The following is a 14,855-nucleotide window of genomic DNA, read 5'->3' as shown; positions in this document are numbered from 1 at the left end:
TAATATGTTTTACTGTACTTAAACAATATTGGGATACCATTCTGATACAATTCCTCACTGGTAATCCTGATGAAAAAAAATTTAAGTGGGATTGATAGGGCAGCAGCTATCGATTTTGTAGTCAGGTATTATACTGATTATTCAGTAGAATGAAAGAAAAAGTAAGAAGCCTCCCAAAATGAATTGGTTTACTTTTTTAGAAAAACATTTCTTATAATCCTATCTAAGCATACTTTTAAATCAGACAGTTCTATTTCCCTTGTTTTTGTTTAAAAGAAAGATGAAATGAGAATGCAATAAACAGTAGGAGCAAGACAAGACACAAGTAAAATGTGTGGAGAGGCAGGGGAGTAGATAAATTGCTAAGAGTAAATTAAGAATCAGAATCAGATTTATTGCCAGGTAGGTAACGGGTTACATACGAAGAATTTGACTTGGTGTTAAGGCTTGTAGCGGTCAACATACATACACAAAAAAATACACAGAAAATAAGTTCAAGCCGAAAAGTAGAATCTTCTTAATCTTATAAATTAAATTAATTTAGGCTTTTTTATTAGATGTCTCATCTTTATTTTAAATTGATTTACATATTGTATTTAGGTTTAATAAAATAACTCTTAAAAATAACACAAACAAGGTAAAGAAATTGTTACTATAAAAGAAGAGAAAAAAAAACCATATATATAAACAATAAACAGCAATAATAATAAACAGCAATAATAATAAAAACAATATTTGCAAACTGTCTCCGTCAAGAGACAGTTCGCAAATATTCAAGATTCTCTGTAATAAAGTGATAATGAATTCTTATATTTTATACATTATACTTCACAGCACATCTAAAACACACAAAAATTAAATATAAAATATTATTCTGCTGATCAAGAACACACATCACACATGCAAAGAAAACAGCCATAAAAGGCAAAGCATTTTTGAGACACACAATTTGCATTGTGGTCTGCAGATATACCTCAACATTCTGAGTTATCTTTTTAAATTTTTGTCAACACTTTTGTCAAAGTGCAAAAAGAGTAATTTGATATCACATGGGCAAATACAAATGAGGTTCAGTTTTTTAATGTATCTTGACCCTCACTCACTGTGATTCAGACCTGATGAAGTACAATACAGCCTGTTTTCACAGTATTTCACTATGTATTATAACTGAAGTACTTAAGAATTAAGATTAAGGAAAGTACTTTAGATTTATGCCAGAAAGATTCCAATCGATGACTGCAGAGACATGGACCTGTCCCTCATTCCTCCTCTCGGCACACTTGCCTACAGCAGGGACAAGGGCAGCAGCAGCGATAGCAGTAATGCCGGAGCTGACTGAGGAGTCCACTGGATGTTTGTGAAGTTTGCACCATCTGCTCTCGATGTGTCTTGGTAGAGGCTTGTTGCGTCGCCTGCACTGCTTCATTCCCCATAGTTGCATCCACCTGGGAAGTCTGATAGGATTTGTCACAAGTTGTCAGTGTCTTAGACTCAGCTTCTTTGATGTGGAGTTTCTCAATCTCACAGAGCATCCGAACCTTCAGCTGATGGAGCTCTGTGTATTTGTCATCCAGTGTTTCCTGGTCTCTCTCCCAGTAACTTTTAGATGTTGTGTTCTCACTCGTGCCTTGTTCCAGGTTTGTCTTGTCCTGCGGTGCCTTCCCTTTCTGTAACCATGCTCTTTTAACAAACTGATTGATCCCCGCTAGTCTTTTCTCCAGATGGTTTCTTATTTCATGTCCCCTGCACTTCATGTGATCAATCTCCTGCCGTTCTTTTTTCGTGTCCTTCCAGATCTTTCGCAAACAATCTCTCTTTGACATTTTCTCCGCTGGATCCACTTCATCTGGACTTTCCCTCTTCCGTTGATGTTTGAATTCTTCAGGCTGCATCACATCTGAATCACATTCATACTCTTTAAGTTTATTCAAATCCCGTTTCTTCACTTCAAGCTCTCGTAGCCATTGTATTGCTACATCAGTCTGTACTGCCTTGTCAAAGGTCACCAAATGTTTTTTTTCTCTTTGAATCAGATCATTATTACCATTGTTTATATTTTCATGTTCATCAAGTTCGGTACACTTGTACTCGTTCATTTGATACAGTTGTTCTTTTTCTTGGTTCATCTCACCAAGGACATGAAACAGATCAGCGTTTTCTTTTTTCTTTTGCAGCTCCACTTTTGGGATGTCCACCTTGTCTTTTCCCTCTTTCACATGCTGTTCATCTTGGTGTAATATGTTAGGGTGTTTCAGGATCTCAGATCTCATCAGTTTCTCTTTCTTCATAATTTCATTCACTCTGTCCAGATTTGCTCTCTCTTCCTTCAGCTCTGCCTGAGCTACATCTTTGTCAAGATGTAGCTTCTCCAATTCAATCTTTTGCTTCCATTGCTTTGCCTTGCATTGTATCTGGATGAACAAATCTGACAGTATATTTGTCAGACCTTCCTTTTCTCTCTCTAACTGCTCAGTGTAACGAGCCATGTTTTCTTTCTGTTCATCAAGTTCTGTCAAAAAATTTTGCATGTAAGTTTTGCTTTTTTCTAAATTATTTAATTCATGGGTCATGTTTTCACCTATCCTTTCAATCTGCTTTTTAAGTTTTACTTTCAGAGTTTCTATGGCATCCATTTTCCATATGATTTCATGTTCTCCTGTCATTAGCTCAGACCTTTCTTTTTCCAGTTTGTCCTTTTCATTCAAAAGCAGTTCTCTCTCTGTGTCAATGTCAGCCTTCATCTGAGTCAAGTGTTGTCTCTCTCCATTGATGATGTTCATGGTAGCCTCAACTTCTTCTTTTGTCTTGTTGATATTCTTCCTCCAAAGTTCCAGTTCTTTTCTTTCTGTAAGTACACTGTTCTCTCTGGTCTCCAGTTCTTGTTTCAGTCTTCTGATTGTGTCGTCATGGACCTCTTGTTCTTTTTCTTTTAAAGTGACCTTGTCAATGACATTTTGAAGTTTGTTTCTTTGTGCCTGAATGTGAAGGGTCAGATCTTTAATGGTGGTTTTTTCTCTGTGTATTTCATCATACAGATTGTTTATATGTTCTTTCATCTTTTGTTGTTCAGTTTTTGTGATTTCCAAATGTTCTTTTTGTATGTTCATGTCTTGTTCAACTTGTTGCAATAGGTCACATGGTATCTGGATTTCAGATCTCATGTGTTCCAAGTCCAGCTTTTCTTGGTTCATCATTTCAGTTCTTCTCTGCAGATCTTCTGTCCTTTGATCCAGTTCTGCCTTTAGTTTTACTAGATCTGTCTGTTCCAACAAAGCCTCTTGTTTCAGTTGATTTTCCACCTCTTGTCTCTGGGTGACAATTTCTGACATCACAATCTTCAAACCTTCTCTCTCTCTCCCTAGTATCTCAGTATAAGATGTCATATTAACTCTATGTACATCCAGAGCCTCATGCTTTTCCTCGAGAACACTTGCCAGTTTCAGTATGTCTTCCTTGTTTTGTTCCAATCTCATGATTTTGTTTTTCACGTCTTCACTCATCCTGTCATAAAGATCTTCAATTTTTGTTTTCAGAGTTGCTATTGATTTCACTTTAATCACAAGTGTATTTTCTCTCATGTTCAGCTCAGACCATTGTCCTTCAATTCTGTCCTTTTCATTGAAAAGCATCTGTCTCTCTTTTTCTATGTCAGCCTTCATCTGAGTCAAGTGTTCTCTCTCTTCACTCATGGTGTTCATGGCAGCTTCAACCTCATCTTTCTTATTTTTGAGGTCCTTTCTTAAAACTTCCAGTTCCTCTCTTTCTGCCAAAACACAGTTCGTATGGATTTGTAGTTCTTGAGTTTGTCTTGTGATGTCATTATCCTTTAATTCTTGCTCTTTTTGCTTCAAAGCCGTGATGTTCATCACATTCTGAAGTTTGTCCCTTTCATTTAAAAGTATTTCTCTCTCTCTGTCAATGTCAGTTTTTACCTGACTGATGCTTTCTCTCTCTCCACTGATGATGTTCATGGTAGCCTCAACTTCTTCTTTTGTCTTGTTGATATCCTTCCTCCAAAGTTCCAGTTCTTTTCTTTCTGTAAGTACACTGTTCTCTCTGGTCTCCAGTTCTTGATTCAGTTTTCTGATTGTGTCGTCATGGACCTCTTGTTCTTTTTCTTTTAATGTGATCTTGTCAATGACAGTCTGAAGTTTGTTTCTTTGTGCCTGAACCTGAAGAGTTAGATCCTTAATAATGACTTTCTCTATGTTTATATTTTCAAAAAGACTGTCTGCCTGTTCTTTCTTCTTTTGTAGCTCAGTCTTGGTTGTTTCCAATTTCTCCTTTTCATCTTTCTTATGTTGTTCATCTTTTTCTAATAGGTCAGTTTGTTTTTGGATGTCAGACTTCATCAGCTCCAAGTCCAGTTTAGATCTGTGTATCATCTCATTCATTTTGTCCAGATCTTCTCTTTCATCCTTCATCTCTGCTTTGAGTTTGTCAAGATAGAGTTTTTCAGTCGTAAACTTTTGCTTCCATAGATTTTCAAAGTCCTCTTTCTGGATGACTATATCTGACAGTACACTTGTCAGACCCTCCCTTTCTCTTCCCAACAGCTCAGTGTAACAAGCCATGCTTTCTTGCTGTTCTTCAAGTTTAGCAAACTTTTCTTTCAGTGCCGTGAACAGAATTACTACATCTTCATTGTTTTGTTGTAAACTGTCCATTTTGTGTTTGATGTCGTCACTTGTTCTTTCATTCAGCCTTTGGAGTTTTACTTTCAGAGTTTCTATGGCATCCATTTTCCATATGATTTCATGTTCTCCTGTCATTAGCTCAGACCTTTCTTTTTCCAGTTTGTCCTTTTCATTCAAAAGCAGTTCTCTCTCTGTGTCAATGTCAGCCTTCATCTGAGTCAAGTGTTGTCTCTCTCCATTGATGATGTTCATGGTAGCCTCAACTTCTTCTTTTGTCTTGTTGATATTCTTCCTCCAAAGTTCCAGTTCTTTTCTTTCTGTAAGTACACTGTTCTCTCTGGTCTCCAGTTCTTGTTTCAGTCTTCTGATTGTGTCGTCATGGACCTCTTGTTCTTTTTCTTTTAATGTGATCTTGTCAATGACATTTTTAAGTTTGTTTCTTTGTGCCTGAACCTGAAGAGTTAGATCCTTAATAATGACTTTCTCTCTGTTTATATCTTCAAAAAGACTGTCTGCCTGTTCTTTCTTCTTTTGTAGCTCAGTCTTGGTTGTTTCCAATTTCTCCTTTTCATCTTTCTTATGTTGTTCATCTTTTTCTAATAGGTCAGTTTTTTTTTGGATGTCAGACTTCATCAGCTCCAAGTCCAGTTTAGATCTGTGTATCATCTCATTCATTTTGTCCAGATCTTCTCTTTCATCCTTCATCTCTGCTTTGAGTTTGTCGAGATAGAGTTTTTCAGTCGTAAACTTTTGCTTCCATAGATTTTCAAAGTCCTCTTTCTGGATGACTATATCTGACAGTACACTTGTCAGACCCTCCCTTTCTCTTCCCAACAGCTCAGTGTAACAAGCCATGCTTTCTTTCTGTTCTTCAAGTTCAGCAAACTTTTCTTTCAGTGCAGTAAACAGAATTACTACATCTTCATTGTTTTGTTGTAAACTGTCCATTTTGTGTTTGATGTCGTCACTTGTTCTTTCATTCAGCCTTTGGAGTTTTACTTTCAGAGTTTCTATGGCATCCATTTTCCATATGATTTCATGTTCTCCTGTCATTATTAGCTCAGACCTTTCTTTTTCCAGTTTGTCCCTTTCATTCAAAAGCAGTTGTCTCTCTCCACAGATGATGTTCATGGTAGCCTCAAATTCTTCTTTTGTCTTGTTGATATTCTTCCTCCAAAGTTCCAGTTCTTTTCTTTCTGTAAGTACACTGTTCTCTCTGGTCTCCAGTTCTTGTTTCAGTCTTCTGATTGTGTCGTCATGGACCTCTTGTTCTTTTTCTTTTAAAGTGACCTTGTCAATGACATTTTGAAGTTTGTTTCTTTGTGCCTGAATGTGAAGGGTCAGATCTTTAATGGTGTTTTTTTCTCTGTGTATTTCATCATACAGATTATTTATATGTTCTTTCATCTTTTGTTGTTCAGTTTTTGTGATTTCCAAATGTTCTTTTTGTATCTTTATGTCTTGTTCAACTTGTTGCAATAGGTCACATGGTATCTGGATTTCAGATCTCATTTGTTCCAAGTCCAGCTTCTCTTGGTTCATCATTTCAGTTCTTCTCTCCAGATCTTCTGTCCTTTGATCCAGTTCTGCCTTTAGTTTTACTAGATCTGTCTGTTCCAACAAAGCCTCTTGTTTCAGTTGATGTTCAACGTTTTGTCTCTGGATGAGAATTTCTGACATCACACTCTTCAAACCTTCTCTCTCTCTCCCTAGTATCTCAGTGTAAGATGTCATATTAACTCTATGTACATCCAGAGCCTCATGCTTTTCCTCGAGAACACTTGCCAGTTTCAGTATGTCTTCCTTGTTTTGTTCCAATCTCATGATTTTGTTTTTCACGTCTTCACTCATCCTGTCATAAAGATCTTCAATTTTTGTTTTCAGAGTTGCTATTGATTTCACTTTAATCACAAGTGTATTTTCTCTCATGTTCAGCTCAGACCATTGTCCTTCAATTCTGTCCTTTTCATTGAAAAGCATCTGTCTCTCTTTTTCTATGTCAGCCTTCATCTGAGTCAAGTGTTCTCTCTCTTCACTCATGGTGTTCATGGCAGCTTCAACCTCATGTTTCTTATTTTTGAGGTCCTTTCTTAAAACTTCCAGTTCCTCTCTTTCTGCCAAAACACAGTTCGTATGGATTTGTAGTTCTTGAGTTTGTCTTGTGATGTCATTATCCTTTAATTCTTGCTCTTTTTGCTTCAAAGCCGTGATGTTCATCACATTCTGAAGTTTGTCCCTTTCATTTAAAAGTATTTCTCTCTCTCTGTCAATGTCAGTTTTTACCTGACTGATGCTTTCTCTCTCTCCACTGATGATGTTCATGGTAGCCTCAACTTCTTCTTTTGTCTTGTTGATATTCTTCCTCCAAAGTTCCAGTTCTTTTCTTTCTGTAAGTACACTGTTCTCTCTGGTCTCCAGTTCTTGTTTCAGTCTTCTGATTGTGTCGTCATGGACCTCTTGTTCTTTTTCTTTTAATGTGATCTTGTCAATGACAGTCTGAAGTTTGTTTCTTTGTGCCTGAACCTGAAGAGTTAGATCCTTAATAATGACTTTCTCTCTGTTTATATCTTCAAAAAGACTGTCTGCCTGTTCTTTCTTCTTTTGTAGCTCAGTCTTGGTTGTTTCCAATTTCTCCTTTTCATCTTTCTTATGTTGTTCATCTTTTTCTAATAGGTCAGTTTGTTTTTGGATGTCAGACCTAATCAGCTTCAAGTCCAGTTTAGATCTGTGTATCATCTCATTCATTCTGTCAAGATCTTCTCTGTCATCCTTCATCTCTGCTTTGAGTTTGTCAAGATAGAGTTTTTCAGTCGTAAACTTTTGCTTCCATAGATTTTCAAAGTCCTCTTTCTGGATGACTATATCTGACAGTACACTTGTCAGACCCTCCCTTTCTCTTCCCAACAGCTCAGTGTAACAAGCCATGCTTTCTTTCTGTTCTTCAAGTTTAGCAAACTTTTCTTTCAGTGCAGTAAACAGAATTACTACATCTTCATTGTTTTGTTGTAAACTGTCCATTTTGTGTTTGATGTCGTCACTTGTTCTTTCATTCAGCCTTTGGAGTTTTACTTTCAGAGTTTCTATGGCATCCATTTTCCATATGATTTCATGTTCTCCTGTCATTAGCTCAGACCTTTCTTTTTCCAGTTTGTCCTTTTCATTCAAAAGCAGTTCTCTCTCTGTGTCAATGTCAGCCTTCATCTGAGTCAAGTGTTGTCTCTCTCCATTGATGATGTTCATGGTAGCCTCAACTTCTTCTTTTGTCTTGTTGATATTCTTCCTCCAACGTTCCAGTTCTCTTCTTTCTGTAAGTACACTGTTCTCTCTGGTCTCCAGTTCTTGTTTCAGTCTTCTGATTGTGTCGTCATGGACCTCTTGTTCTTTTTCTTTTAAAGTGACCTTGTCAATGACATTTTGAAGTTTGTTTCTTTGTGCCTGAATGTGAAGGGTCAGATCTTTAATGGTGGTTTTCTCTCTGTGTATTTCATCATACAGATTGTTTATATGTTCTTTCATCTTTTGTTGTTCAGTTTTTGTAATTCTCAAATGTTCTTTTTGTATGTTCATGTCTTGTTCAACTTGTTGCAATAAGTCACATGGTATCTGGATTTCAGATCTCATTTGTTCCAAGTCCAGCTTCTCTTGGTTCATCATTTCAGTCCTTCTCTCCAGATCTTCTGTCCTTTGATCCAGTTCTGCCTTTAGTTTTACTAGATCTGTCTGTTCCAACAAAGCCTCTTGTTTCAGTTGATTTTCCACCTCTTGTCTCTGGGTGACAATTTCTGACATCACACTCTTCAAACCTTCTCTCTCTCTCCCTAGTATCTCAGTGTAAGATGTCATATTAACTCTATGTACATCCAGAGCCTCATGCTTTTCCTCGAGAACACTTGCCAGTTTCAGTATGTCTTCCTTGTTTTGTTCCAATCTCATGATTTTGTTTTTCACGTCTTCACTCATCCTGTCATAAAGATCTTCAATTTTTGTTTTCAGAGTTGCTATTGATTTCACTTTAATCACAAGTGTATTTTCTCTCATGTTCAGCTCAGACCATTGTCCTTCAATTCTGTCCTTTTCATTGAAAAGCATCTGTCTCTCTTTTTCTATGTCAGCCTTCATCTGAGTCAAGTGTTCTCTCTCTTCACTCATGGTGTTCATGGCAGCTTCAACCTCATGTTTCTTATTTTTGAGGTCCTTTCTTAAAACTTCCAGTTCCTCTCTTTCTGCCAAAACACAGTTCGTATGGATTTGTAGTTCTTGAGTTTGTCTTGTGATGTCATTATCCTTTAATTCTTGCTCTTTTTGCTTCAAAGCCGTGATGTTCATCACATTCTGAAGTTTGTCCCTTTCATTTAAAAGTATTTCTCTCTCTCTGTCAATGTCAGTTTTTACCTGACTGATGCTTTCTCTCTCTCCACTGATGATGTTCATGGTAGCCTCAACTTCTTCTTTTGTCTTGTTGATATTCTTCCTCCAAAGTTCCAGTTCTTTTCTTTCTGTAAGTAAACTGTTCTCTCTGGTCTCCAGTTCTTGTTTCAGTTTTCTGATTGTGTCGTCATGGACCTCTTGTTCTTTTTCTTTTAATGTGATCTTGTCAATGACATTTTGAAGTTTGTTTCTTTGTGCCTGAACCTGAAGAGTTAGATCCTTAATAATGGCTTTCTCTCTGTTTATATCTTCAAAAAGACTGTCTGCCTGTTCTTTCTTCTTTTGTAGCTCAGTCTTGGTTGTTTCCAATTTCTCCTTTTCATCTTTCTTATGTTGTTCATCTTTTTCTAATAAGTCAGTTTGTTTTTGGATGTCAGACTTCATCAGCTCCAAGTCCAGTTTAGATCTGTGTATCATCTCATTCATTTTGTCCAGATCTTCTCTTTCATCCTTCATCTCTGCTTTGAGTTTGTCAAGATAGAGTTTTTCAGTCGTAAACTTTTGCTTCCATAGATTTTCAAAGTCCTCTTTCTGGATGACTATATCTGACAGTACACTTGTCAGACCCTCCCTTTCTCTTCCCAACAGCTCAGTGTAACAAGCCATGCTTTCTTTCTGTTCTTCAAGTTCAGCATACTTTTCTTTCAGTGCAGTAAACAGAATTACTACATCTTTATTGTTTTGTTGTAAACTGTCCATTTTGTGTTTGATGTCGTCACTTGTTCTTTCATTCAGCCTTTGGAGTTTTACTTTCAGAGTTTCTATGGCATCCATTTTCCATATGATTTCATGTTCTCCTGTCATTAGCTCAGACCTTTCTTTTTCCAGTTTGTCCTTTTCATTCAAGAGCAGTTCTCTCTCTGTGTCAATGTCAGCCTTCATCTGAGTCAAGTGTTGTCTCTCTCCATTGATGATGTTCATGGTAGCCTCAACTTCTTCTTTTGTCTTGTTGATATTCTTCCTCCAAAGTTCCAGTTCTTTTCTTTCTGTAAGTACACTGTTCTCTCTGGTCTCCAGTTCTTGTTTCAGTCTTCTGATTGTGTCGTCATGGACCTCTTGTTCTTTTTCTTTTAAAGTGACCTTGTCAATGACATTTTGAAGTTTGTTTCTTTGTGCCTGAATGTGAAGGGTCAGATCTTTAATGGTGGTTTTCTCTCTGTGTATTTCATCATACAGATTGTTTATATGTTCTTTCATCTTTTGTTGTTCAGTTTTTGTGATTCCCAAATGTTCTTTTTGTATCTTTATGTCTTGTTCAACTTGTTGCAATAGGTCACATGGTATCTGGATTTCAGATCTCATTTGTTCCAAGTCCAGCTTTTCTTGTTTCATCATTTCAGTTCTTCTCTCCAGATCTTCTGTCCTTTGATCCAGTTCTGCCTTTAGTTTTACTAGATCTGTCTGTTCCAACAAAGCCTCTTGTTTCAGTTGATGTTTAACGTTTTGTCTCTGGATGACAATTTCTGACATCACACTCTTCAAACCTTCTCTCTCTCTCCCTAGTATCTCAGTGTAAGATGTCATATTAACTTTATGTACATCCAGAGCCTCATGCTTTTCCTCGAGAACACTTGCCAGTTTCAGTATATCTTCCTTGTTTTGTTCCAATCTGACGATTTTGTTTTTCATGTCTTCACTCATTCTATCATGAAGATCTTCAATTTTTGATTTCAAAGTTGTCATTGATTTCACTTTAATCACAAGTGTATTTTCTCTCATGTTCAGCTCAGACCATTGTCCTTCAATTCTGTCCTTTTCATTGAAAAGCATCTGTCTCTCTTTTTCTATGTCAGCCTTCATCTGAGTCAAATGTTCTCTCTCTTCACTCATGGTGTTCATTGCAGCTTCAACCTCATGTTTCTTATTTTTGAGGTCCTTTCTTAAAACTTCCAGTTCCTCTCTTTCTGCCAAAACACAGTTCGTATGGATTTGTAGTTCTTGAGTTTGTCTTGTGATGTCATTATCCTTTAATTCTTGCTCTTTTTGCTTCAAAGCCATGATGTTCATCACATTCTGAAGTTTGTCCCTTTCATTTAAAAGTATTTCTCTCTCTCTGTCAATGTCAGTTTTTACCTGACTGATGCTTTCTCTCTCTCCACTGATGATGTTCATGGTAGCCTCAACTTCTTCTTTTGTCTTGTTGATATCCTTCCTCCAAAGTTCCAGTTCTTTTCTTTCTGTAAGTAAACTGTTCTCTCGGGTCTCCAGTTCTTGTTTCAGTTTTCTGATTGTGTCGTCATGGACCTCTTGTTCTTTTTCTTTTAATGTGATCTTGTCAATGACAGTCTGAAGTTTATTTCTTTGTGCCTGAACCTGAAGAGTTAGATCCTTAATAATGGCTTTCTCTCTGTTTATATCTTCAAATAGAATTTCTGTCTGTTCTTTCTTCTTTTGTAGCTCAGTCTTTGTTGTTTCCAATTTCTCCTTTTCATCTTTCTTATGTTGTTCATCTTTTTCTAATAGGTCAGTTTGTTTTTGGATGTCAGACTTCCTATGCTCCAAGTCCAGTTTAGAGCTGTGTATCATCTCATTCATTTTGTCCAGATCTTCTCTTTCATCCTTCATCTCTGCTTTGAGTTTGTCAAGATAGAGTTTTTCAGTCGTAAACTTTTGCTTCCATAGATTTTCAAAGTCCTCTTTCTGGATGACTATATCTGACAGTACACTTGTCAGACCCTCCTTTTCTCTTCCCAACAGCTCAGTGTAACAAGCCATGCTTTCTTTCTGTTCTTCAAGTTCAGCATACTTTTCTTTCAGTGCAGTAAACAGAATTACTACATCTTTATTGTTTTGTTGTAAACTGTCCATTTTGTGTTTGATGTCGTCACTTGTTCTTTCATTCAGCCTTTGGAGTTTTACTTTCAGAGTTTCTATGGCATCCATTTTCCGTATGATTTCATGTTCTCCTGTCATTAGCTCAGACCTTTCTTTTTCCAGTTTGTCCTTTTCATTCAAAAGCAGTTCTCTCTCTCTGTCAATGTCAGCCTTCATCTGAGTCAAGTGTTGTCTCTCTCCATTGATGATGTTCATGGTAGCCTCAACTTCTTCTTTTGTCTTGTTGATATTCTTCCTCCAAAGTTCCAGTTCTCTTCTTTCTGTAAGTACACTGTTCTCTCTGGTCTCCAGTTCTTGTTTCAGTTTTCTGATTGTGTCGTCATGGACCTCTTGTTCTTTTTCTTTTAAAGTGACCTTGTCAATGACATTTTGAAGTTTGTTTCTTTGTGCCTGAATGTGAAGGGTCAGATCTTTAATGGTGGTTTTCTCTCTGTGTATTTCATCATACAGATTGTTTATATGTTCTTTCATCTTTTGTTGTTCAGTTTTTGTGATTCCCAAATGTTCTTTTTGTATCTTTATGTCTTGTTCAACTTGTTGCAATAGGTCACATGGTATCTGGATTTCAGATCTCATTTGTTCCAAGTCCAGCTTCTCTTGTTTCATCATTTCAGTTCTTCTCTCCAGATCTTCTGTCCTTTGATCCAGTTCTGCCTTTAGTTTTACTAGATCTGTCTGTTCCAACAAAGCCTCTTGTTTCAGTTGATGTTTAACGTTTTGTCTCTGGATGACAATTTCTGACATCACACTCTTCAAACCTTCTCTCTCTCTCCCTAGTATCTCAGTGTAAGATGTCATATTAACTTTATGTACATCCAGAGCCTCATGTTTTTCCTCGAGAACACTTGCCAGTTTCAGTATATCTTCCTTGTTTTGTTCCAATCTGACGATTTTGTTTTTCATGTCTTCACTCATTCTGTCATGAAGATCTTCAATTTTTGATTTCAAAGTTGTCATTGATTTCACTTTAATCACAAGTGTATTTTCTCTCATGTTCAGCTCAGACCATTGTCCTTCAATTCTGTCCTTTTCATTGAAAAGCATCTGTCTCTCTTTTTCTATGTCAGCCTTCATCTGAGTCAAGTGTTCTCTCTCTTCACTCATGGTGTTCATGGCAGCTTCAACCTCATGTTTCTTATTTTTGAGGTCCTTTCTTAAAACTTCCAGTTCCTCTCTTTCTGCCAAAACACAGTTCGTATGGATTTGTAGTTCTTGAGTTTGTCTTGTGATGTCATTATCCTTTAATTCTTGCTCTTTTTGCTTCAAAGCCGTGATGTTCATCACATTCTGAAGTTTGTCCCTTTCATTTAAAAGTATTTCTCTCTCTCTGTCAATGTCAGTTTTTACCTGACTGATGCTTTCTCTCTCTCCATTGATGATGTTCATGGTAGCCTCAACTTCTTCTTTTGTCTTGTTGATATTCTTCCTCCAAAGTTCCAGTTCTTTTCTTTCTGTAAGTAAACTATTCTCTCTGGTCTCCAGTTCTTGTTTCAGTCTTCTGATTGTGTCGTCATGGACCTCTTGTTCTTTTTCTTTTAATGTGATCTTGTCAATGACAGTCTGAAGTTTGTTTCTTTGTGCCTGAACCTGAAGAGTTAGATCCTTAATAATGACTTTCTCTCTGTTTATATCTTCAAAAAGACTGTCTGCCTGTTCTTTCTTCTTTTGTAGCTCAGTCTTGGTTGTTTCCAATTTCTCCTTTTCATCTTTCTTATGTTGTTCATCATTTTCTAATAGGTCAGTTTGTTTTTGGATGTCAGACCTAATCAGCTTCAAGTCCAGTTTAGATCTGTGTATCATCTCATTCATTTTGTCCAGATCTTCTCTGTCATCCTTCATCTCTGCTTTGAGTTTGTCAAGATAGAGTTTTTCAGTCGTAAACTTTTGCTTCCATAGATTTTCAAAGTCCTCTTTCTGGATGACTATATCTGACAGTACACTTGTCAGACCCTCCCTTTCTCTTCCCAACAGCTCAGTGTAACAAGCCATGCTTTCTTTCTGTTCTTCAAGTTTAGCAAACTTTTCTTTCAGTGCCATGAACAGAATTACTACATCTTCATTGTTTTGTTGTAAACTGTCCATTTTGTGTTTGATGTCGTCACTTGTTCTTTCATTCAGCCTTTGGAGTTTTACTTTCAGAGTTTCTATGGCATCCATTTTCCATATGATTTCATGTTCTCCTGTCATTAGCTCAGACCTTTCTTTTTCCAGTTTGTCCTTTTCATTCAAAAGCAGTTCTCTCTCTCTGTCAATGTCAGCCTTCATCTGAGTCAAGTGTTGTCTCTCTCCATTGATGATGTTCATGGTAGCCTCAACTTCTTCTTTTGTCTTGTTGATATTCTTCCTCCAAAGTTCCAGTTCTCTTCTTTCTGTAAGTACACTGTTCTCTCTGGTCTCCAGTTCTTGTTTCAGTTTTCTGATTGTGTCGTCATGGACCTCTTGTTCTTTTTCTTTTAAAGTGACCTTGTCAATGACATTTTGAAGTTTGTTTCTTTGTGCCTGAATGTGAAGGGTCAGATCTTTAATGGTGGTTTTCTCTCTGTGTATTTCATCATACAGATTGTTTATAAGTTCTTTCATCTTTTGTTGTTCAGTTTTTGTAATTCTCAAATGTTCTTTTTGTATCTTTATGTCTTGTTCAACTTGTTGCAATAGGTCACATGGTATCTGGATTTCAGATCTCATTTGTTCCAAGTCCAGCTTCTCTTGTTTCATCATTTCAGTCCGTCTCTCCAGATCTTCTGTCCTTTGATCCAGATCTGCCTTTAGTTTTACTAGATCTGTCTGTTCCAACAAAGCCTCTTGTCTCTGGGTGACAATTTCTGACATCACAATCTTCAAACCTTCTCTCTCTCTCCCTAGTATCTCAGTATAAGATGTCATATTAACTCTATGTACATCCAGAGCCTCATGCTTTTCCTCGAGAACACTTGCCAGTTTCAGTATGTCTTCCTT

At 36.9% G+C, this 14,855-nt stretch overlaps 2 protein-coding genes across 2 annotated transcripts; both read right to left on the bottom strand.

Annotated features, from left to right (window-relative positions):
- Window positions 1-1,259: 1,259 nt before the first annotated feature.
- LOC118300150 (trichohyalin-like) lies at window positions 1,260-7,001 on the bottom strand. Its single transcript, XM_047337357.1, has 2 exons — window positions 4,961-7,001; window positions 1,260-2,509 (listed from the first exon to the last, which is right to left on the bottom strand). Exons 1-2 carry the CDS (start codon window positions 6,957-6,959, stop codon window positions 1,260-1,262), a joined length of 3,249 nt encoding a protein of 1,082 aa, XP_047193313.1. The 5' UTR covers window positions 6,960-7,001.
- A 30-nt stretch (window positions 7,002-7,031) lies between these two features.
- LOC118300151 (centromere-associated protein E) lies at window positions 7,032-14,224 on the bottom strand (the record flags this gene model as incomplete). Its single annotated transcript, XM_047337353.1, has 3 exons — window positions 13,359-14,224; window positions 12,168-13,325; window positions 7,032-10,004 (listed from the first exon to the last, which is right to left on the bottom strand). Coding segments are annotated over exons 1-3 (4,977 nt in total), but the record flags the coding sequence as incomplete, so codon positions are not given.
- Between the last annotated feature and the right edge of the window lie 631 nt (window positions 14,225-14,855).

This window comes from Scophthalmus maximus, chromosome 2, assembly GCF_022379125.1.
Source record: "Scophthalmus maximus strain ysfricsl-2021 chromosome 2, ASM2237912v1, whole genome shotgun sequence".
NCBI classification, from domain to species: Eukaryota; Metazoa; Chordata; class Actinopteri; order Pleuronectiformes; family Scophthalmidae; genus Scophthalmus; species Scophthalmus maximus.
This window is presented reverse-complemented; position numbering and strand designations above follow the sequence as displayed.